Raw genomic sequence first — 26984 nt, forward strand, 5'->3', positions numbered from 1 at the left:
TTTAGGGTCAGATTCAAAAAATTCACTGTTGTGGAGATTAATGTTGTGAAGCTTTTCCTGTTTTATTCTAGCCATTTTACAGTTTAAGGTCTTAGGTTTAAGTCTTTAATCCAATTTCAGTTCATTCTGCATATGAGGTGAAATAACGGTTCAATTTCATTCTTCTGCATGTGTAAATACAGTTTTGCAACACTATTCATTGAAGACACTGTCCTTTCTTCATTTTATGTTCTTGGCACCTTTGTAAAAAATCAATTGACCATAAATGCATGAATTTATTTATGGGCTCTCTATCCTATTCTATTGGTCAAGGTATCTTTTTTTATGTTAGTACCATGCTGTCTTGAATACCATAGCTTTTATTTTGAAATCAGGTAGTGTGATGCCTCCAGGTTTGTTCTTTTTTGCTCAAAATTGCTTTGGCTATCTGGGGTGTTTTATAATCTCATATAAATTTTTTAATTGATTTTTCTATTTCTGTGAAGAATGACATTGGAGTTTTGATAGATAGGCATTGCATTGAATCTGTGGATTGCTTTGAGGAGTAAGAACATTTTAACAATATTAATTCATCCAATCCATGAACACAGGATATCTTTCCAATTATTTGTGCCGAGTTCAATGTCTTTCATCAATATTTTATCATTTCTGTGTACAGATCTTTTACCTCCTCAGTTAAATTTATTCCTAAGATATTTTGATACTTTTGTAAATCATATTACCTTAATTTCTTTTTCAGATAGTTCATTGTTAGTATATTAGAAAGGTTACTGATTTTTGAATGTTGATTTGTATCATGCAACTTTACTGAATTCACTAATCAGTTCTAACAGTTTTTTGGTGGAGTCTTTAGCTTTTCTATATATAAGATCATGTATCAGGAAACAGACAATTTAACTTCTTCCTTTCCTATTTGGATGCGTTTTAATTCTTTTTCATATCTAATTGCTCTGGCTAGGACTTCAAGTACTATGTTGACAAAATAATACTAGCAAACTGTATTCAAGAGTACATTAAAAAGATCATTCACCATGATCAAGTGGGACTTATTTCTGGGATGCAACAATGTTCAACATATGCAAATAAATATATGTGGTTCACTTTATTAACAGAATGAAAGACAAAAACCACATCATCTCAACAGATGCAGAAAAAGAATTTGATTAAATACAACATTATTTCTTGATAAAAACTCAACAAATTAGGTATAGACAAAATGTTCCACATCACAATAAAGGTAATCTATGACGAGCCCATAGGTAACATCATTCTTAATGGTGAGAAGATGGTGGTCTCTCTTTTAAGATTAGGAACAAGACAAGGATGCCCATTTTTGCCACTTATATTCAAAATAATACTGGAAGTTAGGTAATTCTATTTTTAATTTTCTGAGGAACCTTTGGAATGTTTTTCATAGCAGCTGCACCATTGCTATGTGCTCACCAACAGTACAGAAGAGTTCCAGTTTCTCCACATCATGGGTCAACATTTGTTATTTTCTGCTTTTCTGGTAGTGGCAATCCTAACATGTGAGGTAACCTCTCATGTCGTTTTGATTTGTATTTCTTTAATGATTAGGGATGTCGAACATCTTTTCATATACCTGTTGGCCATTCATATACCTTCTTTGGAGAAATGTTTAAGTCTTTTTGAATCATTTTTAAATTGGATCATTTATTTTGTTGTGGTTGAGTTGTAGAAGTTTTTTGTATACATTCTGGATATTAATCCCTTGTTAGGTATATGGCTTGCAAATATTTTCCCCCATTCTGTGGGTTGCCTTTTGACTCTGTTGACTTCCCTTGCCGTGTACTAGTTTTAAAGTTTGATTTAGTCTCATTTGTCTATTTTTGCTTTTGTTGCCTGTGTTTTTGTTATCAAAACTAAGAAAAAACTGCCAAATCTGGTGTCATAAAGCTTCTCCCAGATCTTTTCTTTTAGGAGTTTTATAGTTTCATGTCTTATGTTTAGGTCCCATTTTGAGCTCATTTGTGTAAGGTCCAATTTTATCATTCTGCATGATACTCAGTTTATTCAACACCGTTTGTTGAACAGACTATCCTTTTCCCCATTGTGTAGCCTTGGAACCTTTGTCAAAGATCATTTGATGGCTATGTGAAGGTATTTTTCCTAAGTTTTCCACTCTGTTCCATTGGTCTACATATTTATCTTTATGCCAGTACCATACTGTTTTGATTACTGTATAGCACTGCAATATGATTTGACATAAAGAAGTGTGAGACCTTCAGCTTTCTCAAGATTGTTTTGGTCATTTGGCGTCCTTTGAGATTCCATCTGAATTTTAGTATGGTTTTTCTGTTTCTGTAAAAAGTGCCACAGAGATTGATAAAGACGTCACTGAATTTGTAGAGCTTTGGATAGCACAGACACTTTAACACTATGAAATCTTTCAATCCATGAACACAGGCTGTCTTTCTATTTATTTGTGTCTTTAATTTCTTTCTGCAGTGTTTTGTAGTTTTTAGTCTTTGGTTTCCTTGGTTGTCTAGTGAGGGTTTATATGAAAGGGGATACTGTGCACTACATTAGCATTTATTTTGCACCTCTATATATTTATACATTGCACAAGAATGCCATGGCCGGGTGCAGTGGCTCATGCCTGTAATTTCAGTAATTTGGGAGGTCAAAGTGGGCAGACTACTTGAGCCCAGGCGTTCCAGACCAACCTGGGTAACATGGCAAAACCCCATCTCTACAAAAAAACAAAACAAAAATTAGCCGGGTGCAGCTGCATGTGCCTGTAGTCCCAGCCACTTGGGAGACCGAGGTAGGAAAATCTCTTGAGCCCGGGAGGCGGAGGTTGTAGTGAGCTGAGATCACGCCATTGCACTCCAGTCTGGGTGACAGGAGCGAAATCCTGTCTCAACAACAACAAGAATTCCGTATCATCTTTAGCAGGTTGAAAAGTGCCCTCACGCCAGGCACAGTGGCTCCCATCTGTAATCCTAGCACTTCCGGTGGCCAAGGTGGGTGGATCACTTGAGGTCAGTTTGAGACCAGCCTGGTCAACACGGCGAAATCCCATCTCTACTAAAAACACAAAAATTAGCTGGGCATGGTGATGTGCACCTATAATCCCAGCTACTCAGGAGGCTGAGGCAGGGAGAATCACTTGAACCTGGGAGGTGGAGGTTGCAGTGGGCCGAGATCATGCCAATGCACTCCAGCCTGGGTGACAGAGGGAGACTCCCTCTCAAAAAACAAAAAAAAAGTGTCCTCAAAAAGATAAGTCTATGTGCTAACCCCTGGTAACTACAAGTGCTGCTTTATTTGAAAATAGGGTTTTGCAAACATGATTAAATTAAAGGATACTAAGATGATCATCCTCGATCTAGGGTGGGCCCTAAATTTAACAATGAATCAAACACAAAAAAGGATAAACACAGAGAAGGAGATATGAAGGGTAAGAGATTGAAGTGATGCATCAACAAGGCAAAGAAAGCCAAGGACTCCTGGCTACCATCAGAATCTAGAAAACAGGCATGGAATGGATTCTCCCTCAGAGCCTAATAAACCAACCTCACTGATAACTTGATTTTGAACATATGCCTCCAGAACTGTGATAATAATTTCTGTTGTTGTTTTAAGTCATCATGTTTGTGGTGATTTGTTATGGCAACAGTGGGAAATAAATACACCATCATAAATAGTATACAAATATATGACTGTTTCATTAAATTGCTTAACAGATGTTGAGTATCAAGTTATCAAGTTATCCCCTAAAAATGTGCCATATTTTAACAAGATTTTCATTTGATTAACCAAGTCAGCCTACTAGTGCCTTTACTACTTCTTAGCTATGCAACTTGAAGATGGCATTTAACTACTCAGGGCTCAGTTTCTTCCTCAATAAAGTAAAGGAGACTGGATTAGCTTACTTCTAATGCCCTTTGTATTAATAAATAAAAGCACTCTATCAATCTCATTTTAAAATGCAAATGTACACTCTTATCATTACTTTCATTTAACCTAACAAATACCCATATTTAATTAACAATGAATTATAAAAATATGTGCTTTGATTTGGGACATTACAGGTCTGGCAAAAAGCAAAAAAAACCAGGGAGAGCCAAAACCCAGCCAGGTCCACTTTGTGGTCCTGATGGTGAAACTGGCCCAACTTCCCCACAGAACTAATGTTCATGGTTTGGAGATAATTACAGAGATTGACTCTCCTGATCTTAAAGCCTGAAACTTGTATTTGTCTCCTCTGAGTTCCTTTCTCAGGAAACTGACCTTCAGGTCTCCCAGATAGTATAAAGGAATTAAAACTTACCAGATCATTGCATCTACACAATGAGACACCAAACCCCTTGTTTGTCATGATTGGTTCCTTACACCCCACAATTCCTGTCTTTCTACATGTAGTTACATTTCTTCCCTGCTATATAAAACCCTAATTTTAGTGGGTTAGTGAGATGGATTTGAGACTTATCTCCCGTCTCCTCAGCTGCAGCACCTGAATAAAGCCTTCTTCCCTTGCAATACTTGTTGTCTTAGTCACTGGCTTTCTGTGTGGTATGCAACAGGGCCTGGACCAACCCCTTGTGTTTTGGTAACAATGGCAACACGTTCAAAAAAAAAAAAAATCCCCTCCTATGCGCCATTTGGCACACACATGGTATGATAGGTTGCCAATGCCCAAGTTTTGGTATCAGAACTTTGCCCAATTTAGTTCAACGTCCCCTGTCTAGGCTAGTCAGCTTCCCTTTGATTGTCTTGTCAGTCCATCTCCCCAACCATTCTTCACACCTCTTTCACAAGTGGACAAGACAAGGAAAAAAAAGGGGAAAAGGAGAAGAAAGAAAAGGCCTAAGAAACACTGAAGAAATAATGTGTCGGCTGTTAGGGGAAAATGTTTCAAGTATGTTAAGGGTAGTCCAAGTGTGCACATGGACATTATGATATATACACACAGTAATGTTCAAACAGCACATTCATAACCCCAAACTGCAAATATAGTATTAATAGAATGCATAAACTGTAATAGACTCACAGTGAAATACTACATGGTAATAAATAACTAGATCTACAAGTAGAAACATGGATGAATCTCATATATATAATGTGAAGTGAACAAAGCAGGACAAAAAAATACATATAGTATTATTATATTCATAAGAAAGTTCATAAGCAGGTAAAATTAAGCTATATTGCTTAAGGATGCATCAATAACTGATAAAACTACAAAAAAAAGCAAGGAGATGATTATCCTAATAAACATGAAACTGATAGCCTTTAAGGGGAAAGAAGAAGGCTGATTGGAGAGGGGCACACTGGCAGCCTCAAGTGCTAGCAATGTCTTATCTCTTGACCTCTGTGATGATTACATGAATGTTTACTTTATAATAAACATGTTAAAATGCACATATATACTCTGTGATGGTTAATATTAAGTGTCAACTTGCTTGGACTGAAGGATACAAAGTACTGGTTCTGGGTGTATCTGGGTGTTCCTAGAAGAGATTAACATCTGAGTCAGTGGACTGGGAGGGGAAGACCCACCCTCAGGAAGACACACCCATAATGTGGGTGGGCACGATCCAACTGGCTGCCAGCACAACTAGAAAAAAACAGACAGATGGAGGTGGAAGGAGATGACTTGCTGAGCCTTCCAGTCTTCATCTTTCTCCTGTGTTGGATGCTTCCTGCCATTGAACATCAGACTCAAGTTCTTCAGCTTCTGGACTCTTAGGCTTACACCAGTGGTTTGTCAGGGGCTCTCGGACCTTAGGCCACAGATTGAAGGCTGCAATGTTGGCTTTCCTACTTGTGAGGTTTTGGGACTCAGACTGGCTGCCTTGCTCCTCAGCTTGCAGACACCTTATTGTGGGACTTCATCTTGTGATCGTGTGAGTCAATACTCCTTAATAAACTCCCCTTCATATATACATCTATCCTATTAGTTCTGTCCCTCTAGAGAATCCTAATACATACTCTATGTATGTTTAAACATGTATGTTATATTTTATACATGCAAATAAAGGGTAAGAAAAACTGTAAAACAAAGCTTGTTCTACCTAATTCTTCTCCTTTGAATTTCTTCAATTATTATTTTGGGAATTCATTATTTCTTTGCTCATAGGAAACTCTAGACAAATTTGCCACAATAATATCACTCATGTTGAGGGTCTCCTATGGATTTCCTCAGTTATAGCATAATGAAATCACAAAACTTTGTTCAAAATGTCATCTCCAAAACAGATAAAAGCTATTTTGGAAGCTGTTAAAAGAAATATCCCAACTAAAAGGGTTTGTAAAGAGGTATTAATAGCAAAATGAAGCCAAGTTCAGTAAAAATGTCAGCAAACAGAGGAGTTACAGTAATCAAAGACTACTTACTTAAAAAGAAAATTAATAATCTTACTGGAATCTAAATAAAACCAAACAAACAAACCCAGAAAACTTTATGGCCAGCCTTGTGTTGCCCCACTTTTCTTTGAATTCTTGCTGTTTTAGGGATATTTAAGTCCTTCTTTAATTGAACCAGAAAACCTCAGAGAACTGAAATAACATGAACAATGAATTCTCTAGCCACTGTGCAAGAAAAGCAAGTAGGGATGGAAAGAGTAGAAAGGCAGGGAGAAAGAGAATTTAAGGCAACTACGTGCTAATGATAAGCCATCATGAAGGGTTTCTAAATGTAAGATAAAAATTAATGCTGATAAGAGAGATGCTGAGTTATACCTTAGTCATGGTGATAGACTACTATTTATTTTAGAATACTATAAAAAAAAAAGTAAAAAAAAGTAGAGAGTTACTATAGTATAATCACAATTATGTACAAAAATGAAAAGGGTATTGGGAGTATAGGTGGCATTCTTCTCCTTTTTATTTTCTGTGTTTTCTAAATTTTATTAAGCATTTATTATTTTACAATAAAAATAATTTATTTGAAAACAAGATTGTGCCATCAGGTTGCTCTAAAAATAGTCTAAAATTAATGGCCTGCTAATGTCTTCTGAATTTGTTACTGATATTTGTATAGTTCCAAAAAGGACTTGAGACAGTTTACCAAAAAATAAGAAAAAACCAACCAAACAAAAACACCAACCAGAAGATGAAACACAGCAAATTCACTAAAAAGAGGACAGGAAAACAAGTACTAAGCAACAAGGAAAGTACAGAATACAACAGCTGAATATGTAGATTAAAGAGGTATCATAAAACTTAAAACCAAGGGAAGACGACTGTTTCCACAGCTTTAAAAATTTAAAGAATCAAAGAGACTTGTTCTTGTTTAGGTCTAGATATTGTGACCACTTTCTTTTAATATAAAAGGAAATCAACAGCACACCAGCTGTTGGCAATGACATTACATATGCTGACAAAAGCTATTGTGTAGATTATTCAATTAAGTTAGCTAAATATCCGTAAAGGCTTCTAGGAAAAAACATGCAACATCTTCACAACCTGTAAGAAATCACACAAAGATTTCTAATAGAAGAAACAAATACACCAAAAAAGCGTCAGCATTATCAGTCATCATGGAAATGTCATTGTGGCATCAACCAGAATGGCTAAAATTAAAAAGACAGGCTGGGCACAGTGGCTCATGACTGTAATCCTAACACTTTGGGAGGTCAAGGTGGGTGAATTGCTTGAGCCTGGGTGCTCGAGACCAGCCTGGGCAACATGGCAAAACCCCATCACTGCAAAAAATACAAAAAGTTAGCCAGGAGTGGTGGTGCATGCCTGTAGTTCCAGCTACTTGGGAGGCTGAGGTGAGAGGGAGGGTTGAGGCTGAGCCAAGGGAGGTTGAGGCTGCAGTAAGCTGTGATTATGGGTCTGGCTGTCAGCCTGGGAGACAGAGTGAGACCATGTACCAAAAAAAAAAAAAAAAAAAAAAAAAGATTGACAATAGCAAATATTGGAGAATAGGCCAGGTATGGTGGATCATGTCGTCATCCCAGCACTTTGGGAGGCCAAGGCACATGGATTGCCTGAGCTCAGGAGTTTGAGGCCAGCCTGGGCAACAGGCAAATCCCTGTCCCTACAAAAAATACCAAAATTAGCCAGGCATGATGATGGGCGCCTATAGTCCCACCTACTCAGGAGGAGGCTGAGGTGGGAAGATGGCTTAAGCCTGGGAGGTAGAGATTGCAGTGAGTGGAGATGGTGCTACTGTACTCCAGCCTGGGCAATAGAGCCAGACCTTGTCTCAGAATGAATGAATGAGTGTTGGAGAGTAGGAAGACCACCCTTAGATTATTGGGGAAAAGACAAAATGGTAGAACCACTTTAGAAACTGGCATTTTCTTAAAATATTAAACATACATCTACCCTGTGACTCAGCAATTCTACTCCTAAGATAAATTAAATCATGTAACCACCCAAAGCAGTATTCAGCAAAAAATAATAACTAAAGCCTGGAAACTGTATTGGTACCTATTTATAGAAGAATGAATAAACAGACTATGGTCTATTGATATACTGCAATGGAGTACTACTTAAAAAGCACTGGTATACATAACAATGTGGAAAAATTGCAAAAACAAGCCAGACACAAAAGACATTCTGTATGATTCCACTTACATGAAGTTCTAGAATAGGCAAAACTGATTTCTGGTAATAGAAATCAGATCAATGGTTGCTTCTGCAGGGAGTGGGGTACAATGATTAACTGGGAAGAAATATGAAGAAACTTTCTTGGGTGACAGAAATAGTGCATGAATAGGGTGTGGGTTGTATAAATATATGTATTTGTCAAAACTGATCAAACTATACCCTTAAGAGCTGAGAATTTCAGAGTATCTAAATTATCCCTTAATTTAAAAAAAACGAAGTTAGCTTAATAGTTGATAACTTTTAGTTCCTAAGTACTGTTTACTAAAAGAAGACATATCTTTTATATTTGACATTTGTAGGAGGCAAGGATAGTGTTTTGTAACAAATCTTAAATAACCTAACATATTCTTGCCCCTGTAAAGAGGGCTTCAGCAGGCATTGCTAGGATTTTTTTCTCAGAAAACCATCATTCTTTTTAAACACTTTCACAAAAACTGAAGTCCAAGGACCAGAACTACAGATTTATATACTGTTAGACAAGAAAATGTGATCTTGGCCTATGTGTGGGGAAGGAAAGCTCATTAATGTCTCAACCAAATTTAGTTATTTTAAGAGTTATACTTTCAATAAAGTTGCAAATTCAGTGAACAATCTGTAAAGATCTTGATTCAGATGAATCTCACATAAAAGGTTTTGTAGTTTGGCCCAAACACATGGTCAAGGCATCATAGTCATGGCTGTATATTTAAATCACAAATTCAGATGATAAGCCTAAATTATTAAGTAGTAGCAAATATCAAAATATCTAATATCGTGGGTTGTGGAAAATGGAAATAGAGAAAAAAGCATCTATGATCAGACTTCAGATCATGTAACACAATCAAAGTACATTAGTAAGGAATGCATTTGGTACTGTTAAACTTACTTGATTAACGGAGGCAATGAATCAAGTCTAGTCTCTGGGCTCCAAGCTATGCCATCGACTCTGACTCCATGGTGAAATGTTCGAAGTGTTTTATACTGAATGCCTTCAACGTCTGCTTCTTCTTCCTAAGCATACACAGTAAATGTTTTAATAAGTAATGAGAACAAACAATATAATATTCTGTATTTCATTATAATGAATTTATCAGGAGGTTAGGTTTATGCTTTTGAAAAGTTCAAAAGCAAACTACATATTAAGATTTAACTAGTTCATTGAATTAAAAAAAAAATCCAAAGTTGTCTAAGCCTCACCAAATAACTCTCTAAGGCAACTAGAAACAAATGGTAAACATGTTCTACTTTATCTTAGGAGGCATTTCATAATAAGTTCAATGAAAATGGACTGCTTGGTCAGGCGTATTGGCTCACATCTATAATCCCAACACTTTGTGGGGCTGAGGTGGAAGGACTGCTTGAGCTCTGGAGTCTGAGACCAGACTGGGCAACACAGTGAGACCTGTGTCTACATTATAAAAAAAGAAAACAAAGAAAATGGAATGCTCTGAAGAATCAAGATATTCTAGGTAAATGAATTACCGGAACCAGATAATCTACTGACAATATTAAAAAAATACACTGAACATTCTCACTACGTGGAAAATACTTTGGGACCTTATAAAGACCTCAAAGTCTTTATAATCAGTGTCAATGATTTTCATGTAGTGTTACATGTGGCATTATATGTGTGTAAGATGCTACAAATAATTCATCTGAACTATTATTGTTTATGAATAGTGAATATGTAATAAATAATCTGGCTAATTTAGTTTTAGATATTTGATTCTGGGAATAAATGCTTAATAAAGTTGGCTTATTTATCCAGTTCAGCCCTACTAAAATGATTTCAGTTTATCCTCATGGGAAGGTGAGAAAAAAAATCAACTTTAAAAGTCAAGCCATCTGTCACTGGCAATGGAGACAATAACCTGAAAAGTTCTCCCATTACAACACTGCAAAAATTCAAATACAGACAAGCAAACGACTACCAAGGTATGCAGCTGTTATAAGGGCATCTGCCCACATGCAATGATTTAAAGCTTCAGTTTGCAAGAGAGAGGAGACAAATCCTAGTGCCTGCACAAGGAAGGATGCCAGATCAGAGATCTCTGCATAGATCCAGGGCCCTTAAGGGGGAAGCAAGAAAAAACAAACAAAAAGAAAACCCTGCCATGCAAAATACCTACCATGAGTAAGGGAGGGATACTTAGGGGGCCTCAAAAGAATTGCTAATGTTCCTTTTCTTAAACTAGGCAGCAGGTATACAGATCCATCTTATTATTCTTTATGCCTTTATGGATAATACATTTTTTATAAGCATTAAAATACTGCTCAGCACCATAGGAAAGGTAAAAAAGAAAAAAAATGATAAAAAAATTTTGCAATTTTAAAAATAAGTAAATCATCGTTCTGTTATTTAAATCAATACCTGAACTGGGTCTAGAGACTAAAGAAGGCCAAATTTTCGTGACAAATTTGTCCAAGGAATCTTCTGTGCTAACTATTTTTTATAAAAGTGTATGGGATTATAAAGTATCAGGGAAAAAAATACAGCAGGTGAAACTTGATATTTAATGAAATACGTATGTCTATATTGATAGGAATTACTTGAAGGCCTGATCTAAGAATTCCATTCACCCAGAATCTAAATGCAAAGTTTTATAATGTATACTCGAATGAAATCCAAGTAGATATACTGATTTTTCCAGGATAGCCTATGGGATTCCAGTAAAGTCATTTCACAAATATACTACGTATCTTTCTCTACATAATTCAGATACCCTTTGAAAATAACTTCAAATTTCAGGTGAACTTAAGAGTTAACAGCAACAAGTTTTTCCATAAACGAAAGAAAAGAAATACACTTATCAAAGAAAGAAAAACACTGTCAAATTTTACTACTTCGTAATTTGTGTGTATAATAGTTGTATAGCTAACAACCAGATATGCCAAGACAGCAGCCACTAAGCAATTTTAAAATAAGTTTAGGAGCCTAATCATAGCTGACTTCACAATTTGGATTACATCTATTTTTCCAAACTTGACAAATCAGTCTCCTAAAAATGAAGTTTTTACATGTAAATACACATCATCTTGCTACTGTAACAATATTGTTGACAATCAGGTCCTTTAATTTGTTACCCAAATCACATATGGAATTACTGGTGGTCATGGGGATAAAGAAATCTCAGGGACTGTATAGCCTGGGCTTTTTGTTTTACCAGTGAAACCTTTTTTCCTGGCAGCACTGTTTGCCACTGAGCCAACTAACAGGCCAGGGTGTGTGTGTGGTATAGGCAGAGACAAATGCTATTTTGGATTTAGTTTAGGGTATAAGCAGAATTGTATAGGCAGGAAATTAAGATACTTTGGAAAACTTGCTATAATACAAATGATTATACAAGGTTTCAGCATATTTGAGGTTGGGGCAAGGCCAGGTTGATGGAAGGGCTATTATAAGGGTTTGAAACTGGCAGGCCCTCCCACCACACCCATTTAAGGCCAAATACAGAATTTCAGTTAGTCAAGACTGTGAAGTTTCTCTAGTTCAATTCTTTCCCCACAATGCTTGAATCCCTAGGAGAGCATCTGATAAAAAGAGTTTACACAACCCCTCTCCGAACACTTCCAGTGACAAGGAACTAGCTATTTCTTTGGGAAGTTTATTCAATTGGGGGACAGCTCTAATTATTAGAAGAGTTCTTAACGTTAAGCCAAAATCTGTTTCCATGTAAATTCTACTCATTATTACACGTTCCATCTCTGGAACCACACCAAGTCAGTCTAACTTAATGATGGCAAATATCTGGCCATAGTTGATCTCCTCTAGGTGAAGACACACTAAGCAGCAGATTCAGCCTCAGCCTGAAAGCATTATAAGCAACAACTCTGTCCATTCAAATAGAGATGACAAATAACAAAAAATCCATTTACCATTCTGAGTCTAATACCTCTTTCACAGTTTTAAACATTTAGATACTACCCTGAAATTTGTATTAAAATACATTATCTTCTCTGAATCATTACTGCTGACAACTAAAGAGTATTATTATTATATTAAAGATTATTGTCAATTTACAGAGGAAGATGCAGAGAGAACTGTGCTGTCTGATATGGTAGCCACTAGCCACACAGGACCTTATGAAGCACGTGAAATGTGGCTAGTTCTATTTGATACGTGTACACTTTAAAAAGTGTAAAATACATAGCAGATTTCTAAGTCTATTCAAGGGGTCTTCATTAGTGAATTGAGGCCTCTAGTAGTACTCGGATGAGAACACTGATTTAGGCAAGCATATATGTTCATGCTCCTCTGCCCTTTAACAAAGGTTTTTATAGCAGTTTTCTTATTGCACTGCTTTATATTTAAATATTTCCTTAAGGATATGGTCCTTGCTTTTTTCATGTCTTGGCACCCAGTATGCAATGCACTTAATGAAAATTTGACAAATACATGACACCAGTTAACAGTACTATCATTCAGAAGCTCATATGTCCATCATAATCAAAGGGACAGCAATAGATTCTGAAAAATGCTTTGTTGAAATTCAAATTCACTATATCTACAACGTTTTCTAAACAGCCTTAAAGTAAGGATTATCTTTCTGTCAGGAATGTGGAAATCTTTCCACTTAATTTACTTTTACTTAGTTTTCTCTCAAGACAAGCAGCATGAAACTGGGTGCAATGGAACTTGAAGGTTCTAGGACAACAGAATAGTAATGATGTTTAACAGTGTTTAGCTAGATAAAAAATAACTTCAAAGAAAAGCAGTAATTTATTTTGAAATGGACTTACTTAATTGTATTTCCAATGTCTGGTGCAGAATATAATTTGTGTTTACTATTGTCCAAATTAATAAAATCTAATTTTTTCCTTAGTAATTTGGGCACGAGACCTATATTGCTAATCTCACAGGTATGAGGGTAACTGAGACAATACATGTGACCATAAACTATAACAGAACACAAATGTTTATACTAGTTTTTTTTCTCATGTTGTCATTTTCCTTCTTTCTCCCATCTTCTCCCTCTCTCATCTTTGCCTCTTTTCCTAATTTGTTCTCCACTGACTTTCTCTCTCAACATTTCTTAATCATAAATGAGATAAACATTTTTCAGTGTTTGCGAATACAATTCTATGTTCAGTTATTAATTTTAAAAGTAATGACGTAAAAATTAGTTTTACCTGTAGGAGGCTGCTTTACTCTTTTGTGCATTGGTGGCTTGCATTAGAGAAATGGTTTTTCCTCAGTCTTTTTCAAGTATGTAACATTGTCTTAATCATATGATTTTTTATGATCCTAAACCATGTCCATGTAAGTCAGGCTAGGGTCATATTTAGTCTAAAAGCTATTAATTTCTACTCCCACCCAAACAGACAGTACAAAATAGGCTAGGAGCTGTCATATTCTACTCAGACAGCAACAAATTGAAACTTTCAATTCATACTTCCTCTTAAATATGACTATATTCCAATTTGTAAAGCTTTATATATTTATTGTGCTATAAAATGCCAAATTGCATTTTTGATGTCAGAATACTGTAAGATACAGAATTGCCACTGGGCGTGGTGGCTCACGCCTGTAATCCCAGTACTTTGGGAAGCCGAGGCGGGCAGATCACGAGGTCAGTTCAAGACCAGCCTGACCAACATGGTGAAACCCCGTCTCTATTAAAAATACAAAAAAGTTAGCTGGGCATGGTGGCACGTGCCTGTAATCCCAGCTACTCAGGAGGCTGAGGCAGGATAATTGCTTGAACTCGGGAGGCAGAGGTTGCAGTGAGCAGAGATCGCACCACTGCATTCCAGCCTGGGTGACAGAGCGAGACTCCGTCTCAAAACAAAACAAAAACAGAATTGCCTTCTCAGTAAAGGAGGAAATAACATTTATAATAACTTTAGTGATAGTTATTTTAAATCTTTGAAAATTGGACACTTCCAAATTACCGCACTCATTATAATTTGAGAAATACAGTTCTATTAATAATATTCTGCTAGGCCAGGCAGGGTGGCTCACACCTGTAATCCCAGCACTTTGGGAGGCCGAGGTGGGCAAATGACTTGAGGTCAGGAGTTCGAGACCAGTCTGGCCAACATCATGAAACCCCCTACTAAAAATACAAAAATTAGCTGGGTGTGGAAGCGCATGCCTGTAATCCCAGCTATTCGGGAGGCTGAGGCAGGAGAATCAATTGAACACGGAAGATGAAGGTTGTAGTGAGCCGAGGTTGACCTCTAGCCTGGGCAACCAAGCAAAACTCTGTCTCAAAAAAAAAAAAATAATAATAATAATAATATTCTGATAGACAAAGGATTAACCAGATAGTCCTGAGGGTTGAAACGTCATTGTTCCAAGTCTCTCTTACATGTAAAACTAGCTTTCCTCTGAGAAAATATGGTTTATGTTCACCACAAAGCAATCTTACTTTGGTGATTAAATCTGAGAGTGTTGCCACTGCCCACATCAATGACAACCAAAACATACATATGGATTACCATGTATGTTTTGGTTGTCATGGTAACCCATGTGATGCCCTCTTGGAATTTTACATATACTAAAATTCGAGCATTATTTTCCTCATGTTTACAGGAGAGGCTAAATATCTTATTCATGGTCTCATAGCTAGCAAGAAGTAAGTAAAGCAGGAGTAAACATGTAGGCATTCTAGTTCTAGAATTCATACTCTTAATGGCTATGCTTAACTGCCTGCTCAATTAATATGACTCCATACTCTGCATATTTCAGATGCACAAAAAGTATGACAGCATACTAATAGGAAAGCTGAATATTATAAAAGCTATAAAATCTCCTGGAAGATTGTTTTTCAGGCTCTCAATATTAGCTGGTTTCGTATGTCAAAGCAGGATGTAGAAAAACCGTAATTAATTGGCTCTCATTTATATTGTTTTTTTCCTGTACATACCAATGTTCACTTAATCATAGCATTCAATTATCAGAATATTCCATTAATGATCATGAGGCAAAAGTGAAGCCTCATACTATCCTTTTTCACTATCTATATAATGTTTACATAAATCTCAGGCACATATAACTGGGAACATCTTTCTCTATGGGTCTTCTTATCTTTTTTTTTTTTTAACATTCAAACTCAATATACTTTCAAAGTTTAGATTTGGTTTGTCTAAGTTCTCTTATTAGTGAAATATGTTCACTGTCATTAGGTGCAGTTTTGTAGACTAACCTGAAACGTACACGTGCCAATGACCACATAATTATTGCCACCATATGCAATTAGGTTTCCTGAATCCCCATTCTCAAAGGGATTAAATTCTACCACATGCACATAATCTTCACAATCCACAGTGTAGGCAGCATTTCTTGAGGCATCTTGCTTCATCTTGTATGTCAAAATTCAAGCAGTTGTGAAAATTAAATAGCCTTCTACTGGACAAGGTCACGAAACTGTGGATTACAGCACAGGTACAATTACAATGGTCAATGTGTTAGTCATTCAGCAAATGCATCAAAATAAGGTTGGGTGTTACAAGGAGGCAGAAAGCTCAAAAGAAACATTTAGAGTACTTATCAAGGGACAGAAACTGCAGGAAAAATATTAAATCTAGTTATTAATGGTTCCACATTTGCTCCACAGCTCTTTCCCATATCTGTGATTCTAGCAGACAATAACACCGCAAAGTTCTGTTTAGATTATCTAAAGCAAATAGTATTTCATCTGAAGATGGAATCATTTTAATAGCAAATATGTTAATAAAAATTAATAACTTTTATGAACCACTATTTGTAGGTGCCATATTAAGCATTTTACTGACATGATCACATCTGGTGTCTGTACAAATCTAAAGGCAGGTACTACCTCTGGTCTCTATTTTGTAGATGGAGAAACTGAGGCTTCAGTAGGTTAACTAACTTGCCAAGCTCATAAGCAGGGCCAGGATTTGGAAGACTTCATTGTGTGTGGAGAACCAGCGCTAATGAAGAAAAAAACAGCCTTCTGGCTTGAAGGAGACCACCGTTTAGGGATAGTTATGACTCAACATGAAAAGGGCTATAATATAAACAGATGCAAAATACAGGATCTGTTGTAAGGACTGCCAAAATATGTGATATAAAAATAATGTTCAGGGGGCTGGGGGGAGGGAGAGCACCAAGATAAATAGCTAATGCATGTGGAGCTTAATACCTAGGTGATGGGTTGATAGGTGCAGCAAACCACCATAGCACACGTTTACCTTTGTAATAAACCTGCACGTCTCGCACACGTATCCCGGGACTTAAAATAAAATTTAAAATAATAATATTCTTAAAACTAGGTAGAAGACCTTAACCTGTCAGGGACTAGTGTGCACTCTGGAAGTAGCATCCCCACATGAGAATTATGGGTTTTAGAGTTTTTGGTTTTTTAAAAAAATTCGACACAAGGGTTGTCCTGAAAACAGTTGGACTCAGTAACAAACATATCAGGCACCTTAAGAGTCTCTACTGAGAATAAGATGAGTCCCACTTCGAGACGCTTATAAACTAGTAACCTTAGGAATGGACATCCGGGACTGGAGACTTTTGAAGGGTGACCAGCAAGTATTATGGACACGGAGGCAGAGAGGTATAGAAGTGCAAGAGATTCGAGGTCACGAAATTGTTCCGTCCCCACACCTACTGCTCATTAAAGCAGTGCCCGGGGCCTCACCGTACACGTTTGGCAGGACTTGCCCCTGTAAAACTACAAGGGCAGAGAAGAAGGGAGGGAACAACATAAGTCTCTGCAATGAGCCCCGACACCTCTCCCCGGGCCAGGCGAGTACCTCAAGACCCCGCTCCCACCTCCCGGGGCCCGAGGTGGGAAGGAAGAACTCCCGGGTATAGAGTGGCAAGGCTGGGCGGCCGGCAGAAAAGCATCGCGGCCTCTCGGGCTCCCAGCTCGATACGCACCGCAGGGCGCCGGGAACCGACCAGAAGCAAGCTGGTCTTCCTTGGGGGCTGCCGCGACGCGCTCTGGCTCTGCTTCCGGGTCGGAGGGCGAGCGCAGCGATTGGCTCCCGGGGCCTCCCGCGAGGTTTGAAATGTATTCAGCGGCGACTGCGGCGGCCGCGGGAGGGTAGTCCGTGGGGGGATCCTTCTGCACGCTCGAAGAGTACGTCTTGGGGTCTACCCCTAACCAGGTAAGTCTCGCGTCTGCCATACCTGCCCTGTCGCATTTTTAAGTGGTGATTCAGGCTGTGGCTTTTGAGGGTGTTTTGCACTGTAATACCTCGGTCGTAGCAAAGTGCCCTGGGACCGAGGTATTATGGTGCAGTGACTTCACGCTCGAGCCTGGTTGGGCCTGGGGGTTGTAGGCGGAGTTCACAGTATCTAGCGATGGAGCTGGAAGGTCCTGAGGGTTCGTGTGCAGCTTGGAAGACAGACCCATAGAGGCCTGCTTAACTTCCATTAGTTAGGCAGGAAACCTGGGTTCTAGTTCCACTAGAACCCAGGTTTCCTGCAACTTTCTCCCACTCCTGATTAGTTACAGCCTCCCAAGGAAACTTTGGGACTTGCACTTTAACACTGATAATGATGTTGAGTGCAATTTTTTAATTGAGCACTTACTAAATGCCTGGCACTAGGTGGGTTATGTACTCGTTTCACTAACGTCTCATTCTGTGAGGTAGGAATTCCCTTCCTGGTTTTGCAGGTGAAGAAACTTATGCTCATTAGAGATTTTAAATACCGAAGGACTACAGGTCATAAAGGGGGAACCTGGAAGTGATATCTGACTCGAAAGTGTAGTTCTTTCAACCATTTCACACTGCCTGCCCAGTGACAATTTTCTGTCTCACAGTTTTTGCTCTAGAGCAGCTTGGAATCCAATTTTTTAAAAACAAGTGTTATCGCTGCTGCCTTTGGCTATTGTTTTTTTGTATAGCGCAGCCTGCCATTCAGAGTGCTTGCCTATTTATTGTCTCATTGACTTCTCACAAGGGACTGGAAGGCAAGTATTTCTGTGTGATGATGCCTCCACCTAGGCAACCACGTGTAAGGCTTATGGCATAGGCTCCCACAGCCAACTAGCTACAGGAAGAGCTGGGACTAGACCAGGGGGTTGGCAAACTAGCTGTGCTGCCTGTTTTTGTGCAGCCAGCTCCTGAGCTAAGAATGAGTGTTACGTGTTTATATGGTTGGGGGAAAAATGAAAAGAAAAATGTTTTGTGATGTGTAAAAATTACATGAAATTCAAATTTTAGTGTCCATAAAAAAAGTTTTATTGGAGCACAGCTATACTCATTTGTTTGTTTATGTATGTCCATGGCTATTTTCACACTAGAAGGTCAAAGTGAGTAGTTGTGCATGCCTCAAATATTTACTGTTTGTTCCTTTAGAAAAAGTTAGCTAATCCCTGAATGAGACTCTTCGTTTTCTGTCACCATAGTAATGCCCTTTTTTTTTTTTTTTTTTTTTTTTTAAGACAGAGTCTCACTCTGTCACCTAGGCTGGAGTGCAGTAGTGCTATCTTGGCTCACTGCAACCTCTGCCTCCCTGGTTCAAGCGATTCTCCTGTCTCAGCCTCCCAAGTAGATGGGGTTACAGGCACACACCACCACCCCAGCTAATTTTTAGTAGACAGGGTTTCACCATGTTGGCCAGGTTGGTCTCGAACTCCTGACCTTAGGTGAGCCTCGGCTTCCCAAAGTGCTGGGATTACAAGTGTGAACCACCATGCCCAGGCAATGCTCTTTTACTTTTAACTCAAAACAACTTAGAAACTCATAATGCATGATAATAGCTAATGTGCTTTTATACATGCCAGGTGCTGTTCTAAAAGCTTTACTTGTGTTTATGTCGTTTACTTGTCATAAAACCCTATGGGATAGGGTTTTCATTTTCATTATGAGGAAGCTGAGGCAGGGAAAGGTGATGTTACTTGGCCAAGATCTCGCAGCCAGTAAGTGGTGGAGCCACATTTCAGAATGGCCTAATTCCCAAGTGAGTCTTCATTCACAGCAATCAAATCTCATAATACTACCTTTAAATAATACCAGTAAGTAATTTACTCCTAAAAATGTATTTCAGGCAAAGTGACCATGTCACTGAAGCTGACACTTCTTCACTTTTTTTTTCTTTCAAGAGATGAGGGTGATTTTTTGAAGAGAAATACAACTCTTAGCTATTTACTAGGATTTGCATTTATGTAAATAATTAATCTCTGATCTTCTACCTGTATCTTTAAGTTGCATCATAGATTGTGTCTATAATTTAATTATATTGCAAGTGGCATATATCTTTGTTCTTGATTATACAAACCAAAGTAAACATCTAGGATTCTGTTTATGCCACATAAAAATAGAAGAAATGGATAGCAGAAGGAGTCAGGAAATGGAATAAGTCCAGGAAAATACCCGAAATAAGATGATGGGCATGTGAGTGTGTTGAGACTTGAGTACTTCAAGTAGCAAAAAAACTTTTAGCAGGCATGTCTGTAAACTCAGAGAAAGGAATTGGATGCCTTATATAGTCTTGGGTATATGAAACATTGGCACTACCTCAAATTATTTTGAAAGGCTTTTGTGTGCATCAGGAGAAGTTATTTAACATGATGCTTTAAGAACACAGCTTATAGAGTTAGACATATTAAGTTTATGCTGTTTGTCCACTTACAAGCTGAGTGACATGGAGGGTATTAGGTGAAACGAGGATAACAGACCTGTCTTATTGGACACTTAGGAGAATTGAGTGAGGTAATCAATATTAAGCTTTTGAAAAGTATCTCCACCAAGTAAGCTCCTAAATATTACTTATTTTATTGGTTATGTAGTACGGTGTAACAAACCTTTTCAAAAGTTAAGGTTTTAAAATAACCATTTCCTTATGATTCTGTGGATCAGCAGTTTGGGTGCGACACTGCTAGGTGATACTCTAGTGGACATACAGGACACAATTCCTCCAGTAACAGGTTGTGACAACACATGTGAAATGTCTACCAGGGAAGCTTATTAGAGACTTAGTGCCCAGGGTTTTTATTGGGGGCTAAATGCAAAGGCATCCACTGTCTGACATGTACCAAGATTCCAGACTCGCAAGTGTTTAGCATAAACTATATTGTTTGTATGAACAGTTTAGCACAGTGAACCACTCTTACTGGAAACGCTCCTGAAATCTAAGTTCCCGAACTGGACTCCAGCTTCAAAGGATAGCATTCAGGCCTATTGTATTAGTACTTCTGCACACACCACTTAAGGCCTAAGCTCAGAACTCCCACAGCGTCATTCTTGCCACATTCTATTGGTTAAATCAAGTCATAAGGCTGGTCCAGATTCAAAAGGGTAGAAAAATAGGCCACCTCTTTTGGGACAATGTAGGATGGGAGGAAATTGGCTTTTTAGGTTTTTTTTTTTTTTTTTTTTTTTCCAGTTTATCAGATATTACCTATCTCAAAACAAATATATATATTTAAATACAGTTTTAATTAGGTATATTTGTAATTATAAGTTTGCAGTAAATTTGCATGTCTGTTTTTGTGTGCATTTTCAGAATTGAAGGCTACATTTTGTTCTTTCAAAAGGTTTGGCTTAAGAAACCAAAGGGGAGGGAAATATGATCGTGCAGAAATTGTATTATTTTGTTTTCCTAAATTTAATTAAAAGCAATCTTGGTAAATATGAAATGACCTGTCATTCATTATATATTTTTCTCTATCTGTGCTTGCCTATACATGTTAAATGTTAATTTCCAGTTAACATAAGATACTTTAACTTTGTATTCTGTCCTACTTTAAGATAATGGCTGTGTTTAATCAGAAGTCTGTCTTGGATATGATTAAAGAGTTTCGAAAGAATTGGCGTGCTCTTTGTAACTCTGAGAGAACTACTCTATGTGGTGCAGACTCCATGCTCTTGGCATTGCAGCTTTCTATGGCAGAGAACAACAAACAGGTTGGTAAACTATATTTGGGTTAACTTGTTTTTTTAAAGCAAAATTTCATTGCTGCCCATTTGAATAAACTTAAGCTTAAGAATATTAATTTCTTTACATTATGTGCCCTTCTATGATAATACACCATTTTCACAAATGCCTCTGTGTATCTGTGTCAGAATGTTACGACTGAATTTGAAATGAATTATTTCAAAATTAAGCTCTTCTTATGTATGATTATACACGGGACATGCACATTTGATGTTTAATAGGAAGACTTAGGATAAACATGTAACTATTATTATTGTGGTCAAATTATTTTTATTTAATAAGACTTTCTTCATTCCCTAAACTTTTGAAAACTACTGGCTCTTGTACCCCAATCCTGGAAATTCTCCTAATCTGTACTGAGATACTGGAAACTGCCTTTAAAAAATTTCCACAAAGTGATTCTTACTTAGGTAGCTTGAGCCAAACTAGTGTTTGGAATTAAGCCCTAGCTAAAGGGCTAGAGGTGTTCAGATGAGAGAAGGATTAATGTAGGATAGAGTGGTAAGGAAAGGCTTTGTGATATTAGATAGATTTTAGATAAAGGAAGAGAAGGCTGTAGAGGAGATATGATGAGGAAAGTCAGTTCAGAAGAAGGGTTCAGGGGAATCAAAGTCATGGTTTGAATTTAGTAAAGATACTGGCTTGACTAGAGAAGAGGATTTTTGAAGGGTAGAGTTAGCTTCAATGGGTCTATTGGGCTAGATATTGAAATGACATTCTGATGAGTTATTTTAATTTTATATGTCAGTAGTTTCCAGATTTTTAGATTCCATAGACCAGTAAAATTTCTAAAAAATTATTAGACACAGATTTTAACCATTTCTCATTTTTGCAAATAAGGCCATTGAGAAAAAATAGTTACTGTATACTATGATCATCATTTTGAAAAAGGAAGAATATTTTAACACTTAAAAATTAAAAAGTATAAAATCTTAAAACAGGAATAGTGTTTTCTACCCGTGAATAGTTGGCAGTTTTGCATATTTTAAACAATGCATGTTAAGATAAATTTTGAATCTCTAAAACAATGACAAAATGTTATTTTATTTTATGTAGTCATTTTTTGAACAAATATTGAGTTTTTACTGTGTGTTAGACATCATTGTAAAAATTGGGAATACAGTAATGAAAGAAGTCTCTTCTTATGGAGTGAACCTTCTAGGGAGAGATAGCTAGTACTGTAAGATATTTAGTCTTTTAGGACATAATAAATGCTATTAATAATGGCATTATTAATATGTACATAATAAACATACAGAAAACAATAAAACATGCGACTAAGGAATATGCAGAGTTTGGGGTGAAAGGGTTGTTGGAATTTGAAATAGGGTGGTCAGGGAAGGCCTCACCTGGAAAGTACCATTTGAGCAAAGATTTGAAAGAGGGGAGGGTATTAGCCATGGGGATTTTTATCAGAAAGGACTACCTCAGGCAAAGGGAGGAGCAGGTGTAGTGGCCCTGAGGTGGGACTATGCCTGGATGTTCCAGGAACAGTAAGAAGGCCAATACAGCTGTTTGAATAAATGTTAATCTCCTTCCCTCCACTAATTACTTTTTTCTTTTTTTCTATTTTTGAGCTTCTACTGTATGCCAGTCATTGTGATATATGTTGGGGTTAAAACGGTGAGCAAAACTAGACTTGACTCCTGCCATCATGAAGCATATTACCTAGTAGATAAGGCAGACATTAAGTACAGGATCATACAAATAAATGTAAACTAATAGCCATAAGAAGAATATGATGCTCAGACACCAGACAGTTGACTTCGTCAGAGAGATCAAGCTGAGCCCCTCAGTTGTACTCTTTGGTCTAGAGGCTCTTTTTTACCCTCTCCAGGGAATGAACCTTCAATTTTCTGCCAAGTTAGATGATTACTCTCCCCTACCTCAACAGAAATTAATTATTAGGCAAAAATCAAAGCAAAGATTACCCAGAGAGATAAGCACAATACTGGAATAACTTCTAGAATCACTTCATTGGCAAATCTCTTCACCAACGCCTTCCACTGGGCAGATTGTTTTTCTAGGAGACATATTAAGAGGGTTGCCTTTCAAAGGCTTTGGCTTTATGTGGCGGGGTGAGCAGAAAGGGTTCCTGATTCAGCTTTCTACCTTTCTTGGACTCTCCTTTGTCTTTCAAAATTTGCGCTCAGGGTTTATAAAAACCAGGTTCTAGAGTGCCAGGGGGTAGTAGATGCCTTGAAACAAACACAAGCCCCACCTTTTGCTTACCCTTGTATATTGGCACTTTCTCTTTGTTTTTGACCTTTTGTAGTTTCTCTTTTATAGACTATTTAGTCATGCTTTAAAAAAGTTTTTCTATTTTCTCCTGTAGTTTTAGGTGTTCTGTACCAGGAAGTTTTTCTGCAAATCAAGTTAGCCATATTGCACTGTTGGTGTGTCTGTTTTAAAATTGTAACAGTTAGGGCCGGGTGCTGTGGCTCACGCCTGTAATCCCATCATTTTGGGAGACTGAGGCCGGCGGATCACGTGAGGTCAGGAGTTCGAGTCCAGCCTGGCCAACTTGGTGAAACCTTGTCTCTATTAAAAATAAAAAAATTAGGCGGGCGTAGTGGCGGTCGCCTGTAGTCCCAGCTACTCAGGAGGCTGAGGCAGGATTATCACTTGAACCCAGGAGGCAGAGGTTGCAGTGAGCCACTGCACTCCAGTCTGGCCGACAGAGTGAGACTCTACCTCAAAAATAAATAAATAAAATAAAATAAAATTATAACAGTATCAGTTCTTTCTGTATCTTGTTTTTTTTCCATCTAACATTATTTTCAAGATCTTTTCAGGTAGTGATAGACAGAAAAGTTAATCTAATTTATTCATTTTATCACTCTCACATGTTCCTTTAATATGACTGCCTATTCTGTTTATTGGTGGATCTTTAGACTGAAGTTCTTTTGTGTTATGAATAGTTTTGCCTTGAAATGGAATGTTTGCCCTGAGCAAGAGGTTTTTTAGGCTCCTTATTTAAGTAGTTACATGATAGACTCATTTTTATCCTACACGTGGCAGTCAGAATTTACATTTATGGGCTAGACACACTGACTCATACCTGTAATCGCAGCACTCTGAGAGGCCATGATGGGCAGATCGCTTCAGCCCAGAGGTTCAAGACCAGCCTGGGCAACATGGCGAAACCTCGTCTCTACAAAAAAATACAAAAATTAGCTGGGTGTGGTGGAGTGTGCCTATAGTCTCAGCTACTTGGGAGACTGAGGTGAGAAGATCACTTGAGCCTGGGAGATTGAGGCTTGCTGTGAGCCAAGATCACTCCAGTGAACTCTAGCCTGGGCAACAGAGCGAGAACCTATCTCAAAAAAAGAAAAAAAAAAAGAAATTACATTTATGTCATCAGTGGAAGAGAGTGTCATTTTTTTATCCCTCTTTCCATATTAGATGTCAGATTTTATTAGAAAAGAGGAAAAAAATGGTATTTCATTTTTTTTTTGGACAGCTACCATGTTTAAAAATTTGTTTAAATGCTTATTTGATCATTTAGGTATCTTTCTTTTTCATAGTAGATTCATTTTTAATAATGAAATAAACTAGAAATATTCTATATGTATATCACCTGGAGGTTGATTCTATATAGCATTGTAAACCACCAGTAGAATAGTGTGCAATAATTAAATAGCTTGGGTACATGTACATTTATTGACATGGAAAAATATTCAAAATATATTGTTAATAAAACAGACCAGTTTGTATTATGGCTAAGAGTAAACACTAGGGAGTCAGTTGGCTTGGGTTCACAGCCTAATTCAGCCTTTTGGCTGAGTGGCCTTAGACAAATCACTTAATTTTTTAAAAAATGTAGTTTTTTAAATTGACAAAAAATAGTATTTATTTATCATGTACAATATATTTTGAAATATGTATACATTGTGAAATGGTTTAACTGAGCAAATTAATATGCATTACCTCACATTCTTAACATTTTTGTGGTGATAAGAATTAAAATGTATTCTCTGAACAGTTTTCAAGGACACAACAGTGTTATTAACTAGCAACACCATGTTGTACAATAGATCTCTTGAAATTATTCCTCCTAACAGAAATTGTATATACTTTGATGAGTATCTCCCCATCCACCCCACCCACCATGCCCCCACATCTCCTAGTAACCATCAGTGTCTTTCTACTTCTGTAAGTTCACCTTTTTTTTTTTTTTTTGATGGAGTCTCACTCTGTCTCCCATGGTGGAGTGCAGTCTCGGCTCACTGCAAGCTCTCCCTCCCGGGTTCACTCCATTCTTCTGCCTCTGCCTCCCTAGTAGCTGGGACTGCGGGCACCCGCCACCACACCTGGCTAATTTTTTGTATTTTTAGTAGAGATGGGGTTTCACCGTGTTAGCCAGGATGGTCTCGATTTCCTGACCTCGTGACCTGCCCACCTCGGCCTCCCAAAGTGCTGGGATTACAGGCATGAGCCACCGTGCCCGGCCTGTAAGTTCAACTTTTTAACACACCACTTGTAAGTGAGATTATGTGGTGTTTGTCTTTCTATGCCTGCCTTACTTCCCTTAATATAATGTTTTCCAGGTACATCCATGTTGTTACAAATGACAGGATTTCCCTCTTTTATGGGGCTGAATAGCATTCCATTGTTTATATATACCACATTTTCTATCCATTCATCCATTGATGGATACTTAGATTGATTCCATATCTTGGCTATTGTGAACAATGCAGCAATGGCCATAGGAGTCCTGATCTCTCTTCACTACTGATTTCATTTCCTTTGGATATATACCCAGTATTGGGATTGCAGGATCATATGGTAGTTTTACTTTTTGAGAAACTTTCATACTGTAATGCTTATACTAATTACATTTCTACCAACAGTATACAAAGGATTCCCTTTTCTTCACATTTTTTTTTTTTTAACACTTTTGTCTTTTCAATAATGGCCATTCTAACAGGTCATAACTTATTTGGTTTTCATTTGCATTTTTCTGATGATTAGTGATGTTGAGCATTTTTTATATACCTCTAGGCAATTTGTGTGTCTTCTTTTTGGAAATGTCTATTCAGATCCTTTGTCCAATTCTTAAAAAAAGATTATTTTTAAAATTCATTATATTATTTAGAGACAGAGTCTCAGTATGTTGCCCAGGCTGTACTTGGACTCCTAGGCTCAAGAATTCTCCTGCCTCAACCTCTGAAGTAATTGAGACTGTAGGCATATGCCACTGCATCCTGCTCTTTTGCCCATTTTTTTTTTAATGGGGTTGTTTTCTTATTGAGTTTCTTATATATTTTGGATATTAACCTTTTATCTGATACATGATTCGGATATATTTTCTACCATTCCATAGGTTGTCTCTTCACTGTGTTGATTGTTTCCTTGGCTGTGCAGAAGCTTTTTAGTTTGATATAATCCCATTCATCTATTTTTGCTTTTGTTGTCTGTGCTTCTGGGTTTATGTCCAAAAAACCATTCCCCAGACCAATGTCAAGGAGTTTTTCCTCTGTTTTTTTCTAGGACTTTTACAGTTTCAAATGTTAAATTTAAGCCTTTAATCCATTTTGATATTCATTCTCTT

The 26984-nt window shown here is 37.5% G+C and overlaps 2 protein-coding genes across 10 annotated transcripts in view; one reads left to right on the plus strand and one right to left on the minus strand.

Annotated features, from left to right (window-relative positions):
- NUP37 (nucleoporin 37) overlaps positions 1-17494 on the minus strand; it is a 44789-nt gene extending 27295 nt beyond the window's left edge. Inside the window, exons 1-3 of the mRNA XM_054445683.2 lie at positions 17423-17494; positions 15717-15937; positions 9455-9579 (exon numbers count right to left, since the gene is read on the minus strand). Of these exons, the coding sequence (XP_054301658.1) occupies positions 9455-9579; positions 15717-15872 (281 nt within the window). The 5' untranslated portion in view covers positions 15873-15937; positions 17423-17494. The remainder of the gene's footprint in view (positions 1-9454; positions 9580-15716; positions 15938-17422) is intronic.
- A 25-nt stretch (positions 17495-17519) lies between these two features.
- Positions 17520-26984, plus strand: part of PARPBP (PARP1 binding protein) — an 84178-nt gene continuing 74713 nt past the window's right edge. For 3 of the 9 annotated variants that reach the window (XR_008493093.2, XM_054445676.2, XM_054445678.2), the window contains exons 1-2: positions 17521-17652; positions 21244-21399. Coding sequence is in view for 6 of the 9 variants with exons in the window: in XM_054445676.2 (XP_054301651.1) it covers positions 21247-21399 (153 nt within the window). In the remaining 3 variants the exon portion in view is untranslated. Of the gene's footprint in view, positions 17653-21243; positions 21400-26984 lie in introns of those variants that run through there. The other 6 variants (XM_054445673.2, XM_054445675.2, XM_054445674.2 and 3 more) reach the window with 3 other exon arrangements.

Source organism: Pongo pygmaeus, chromosome 10, assembly GCF_028885625.2.
Source record: "Pongo pygmaeus isolate AG05252 chromosome 10, NHGRI_mPonPyg2-v2.0_pri, whole genome shotgun sequence".
NCBI classification, from domain to species: domain Eukaryota; kingdom Metazoa; phylum Chordata; class Mammalia; order Primates; family Hominidae; genus Pongo; species Pongo pygmaeus.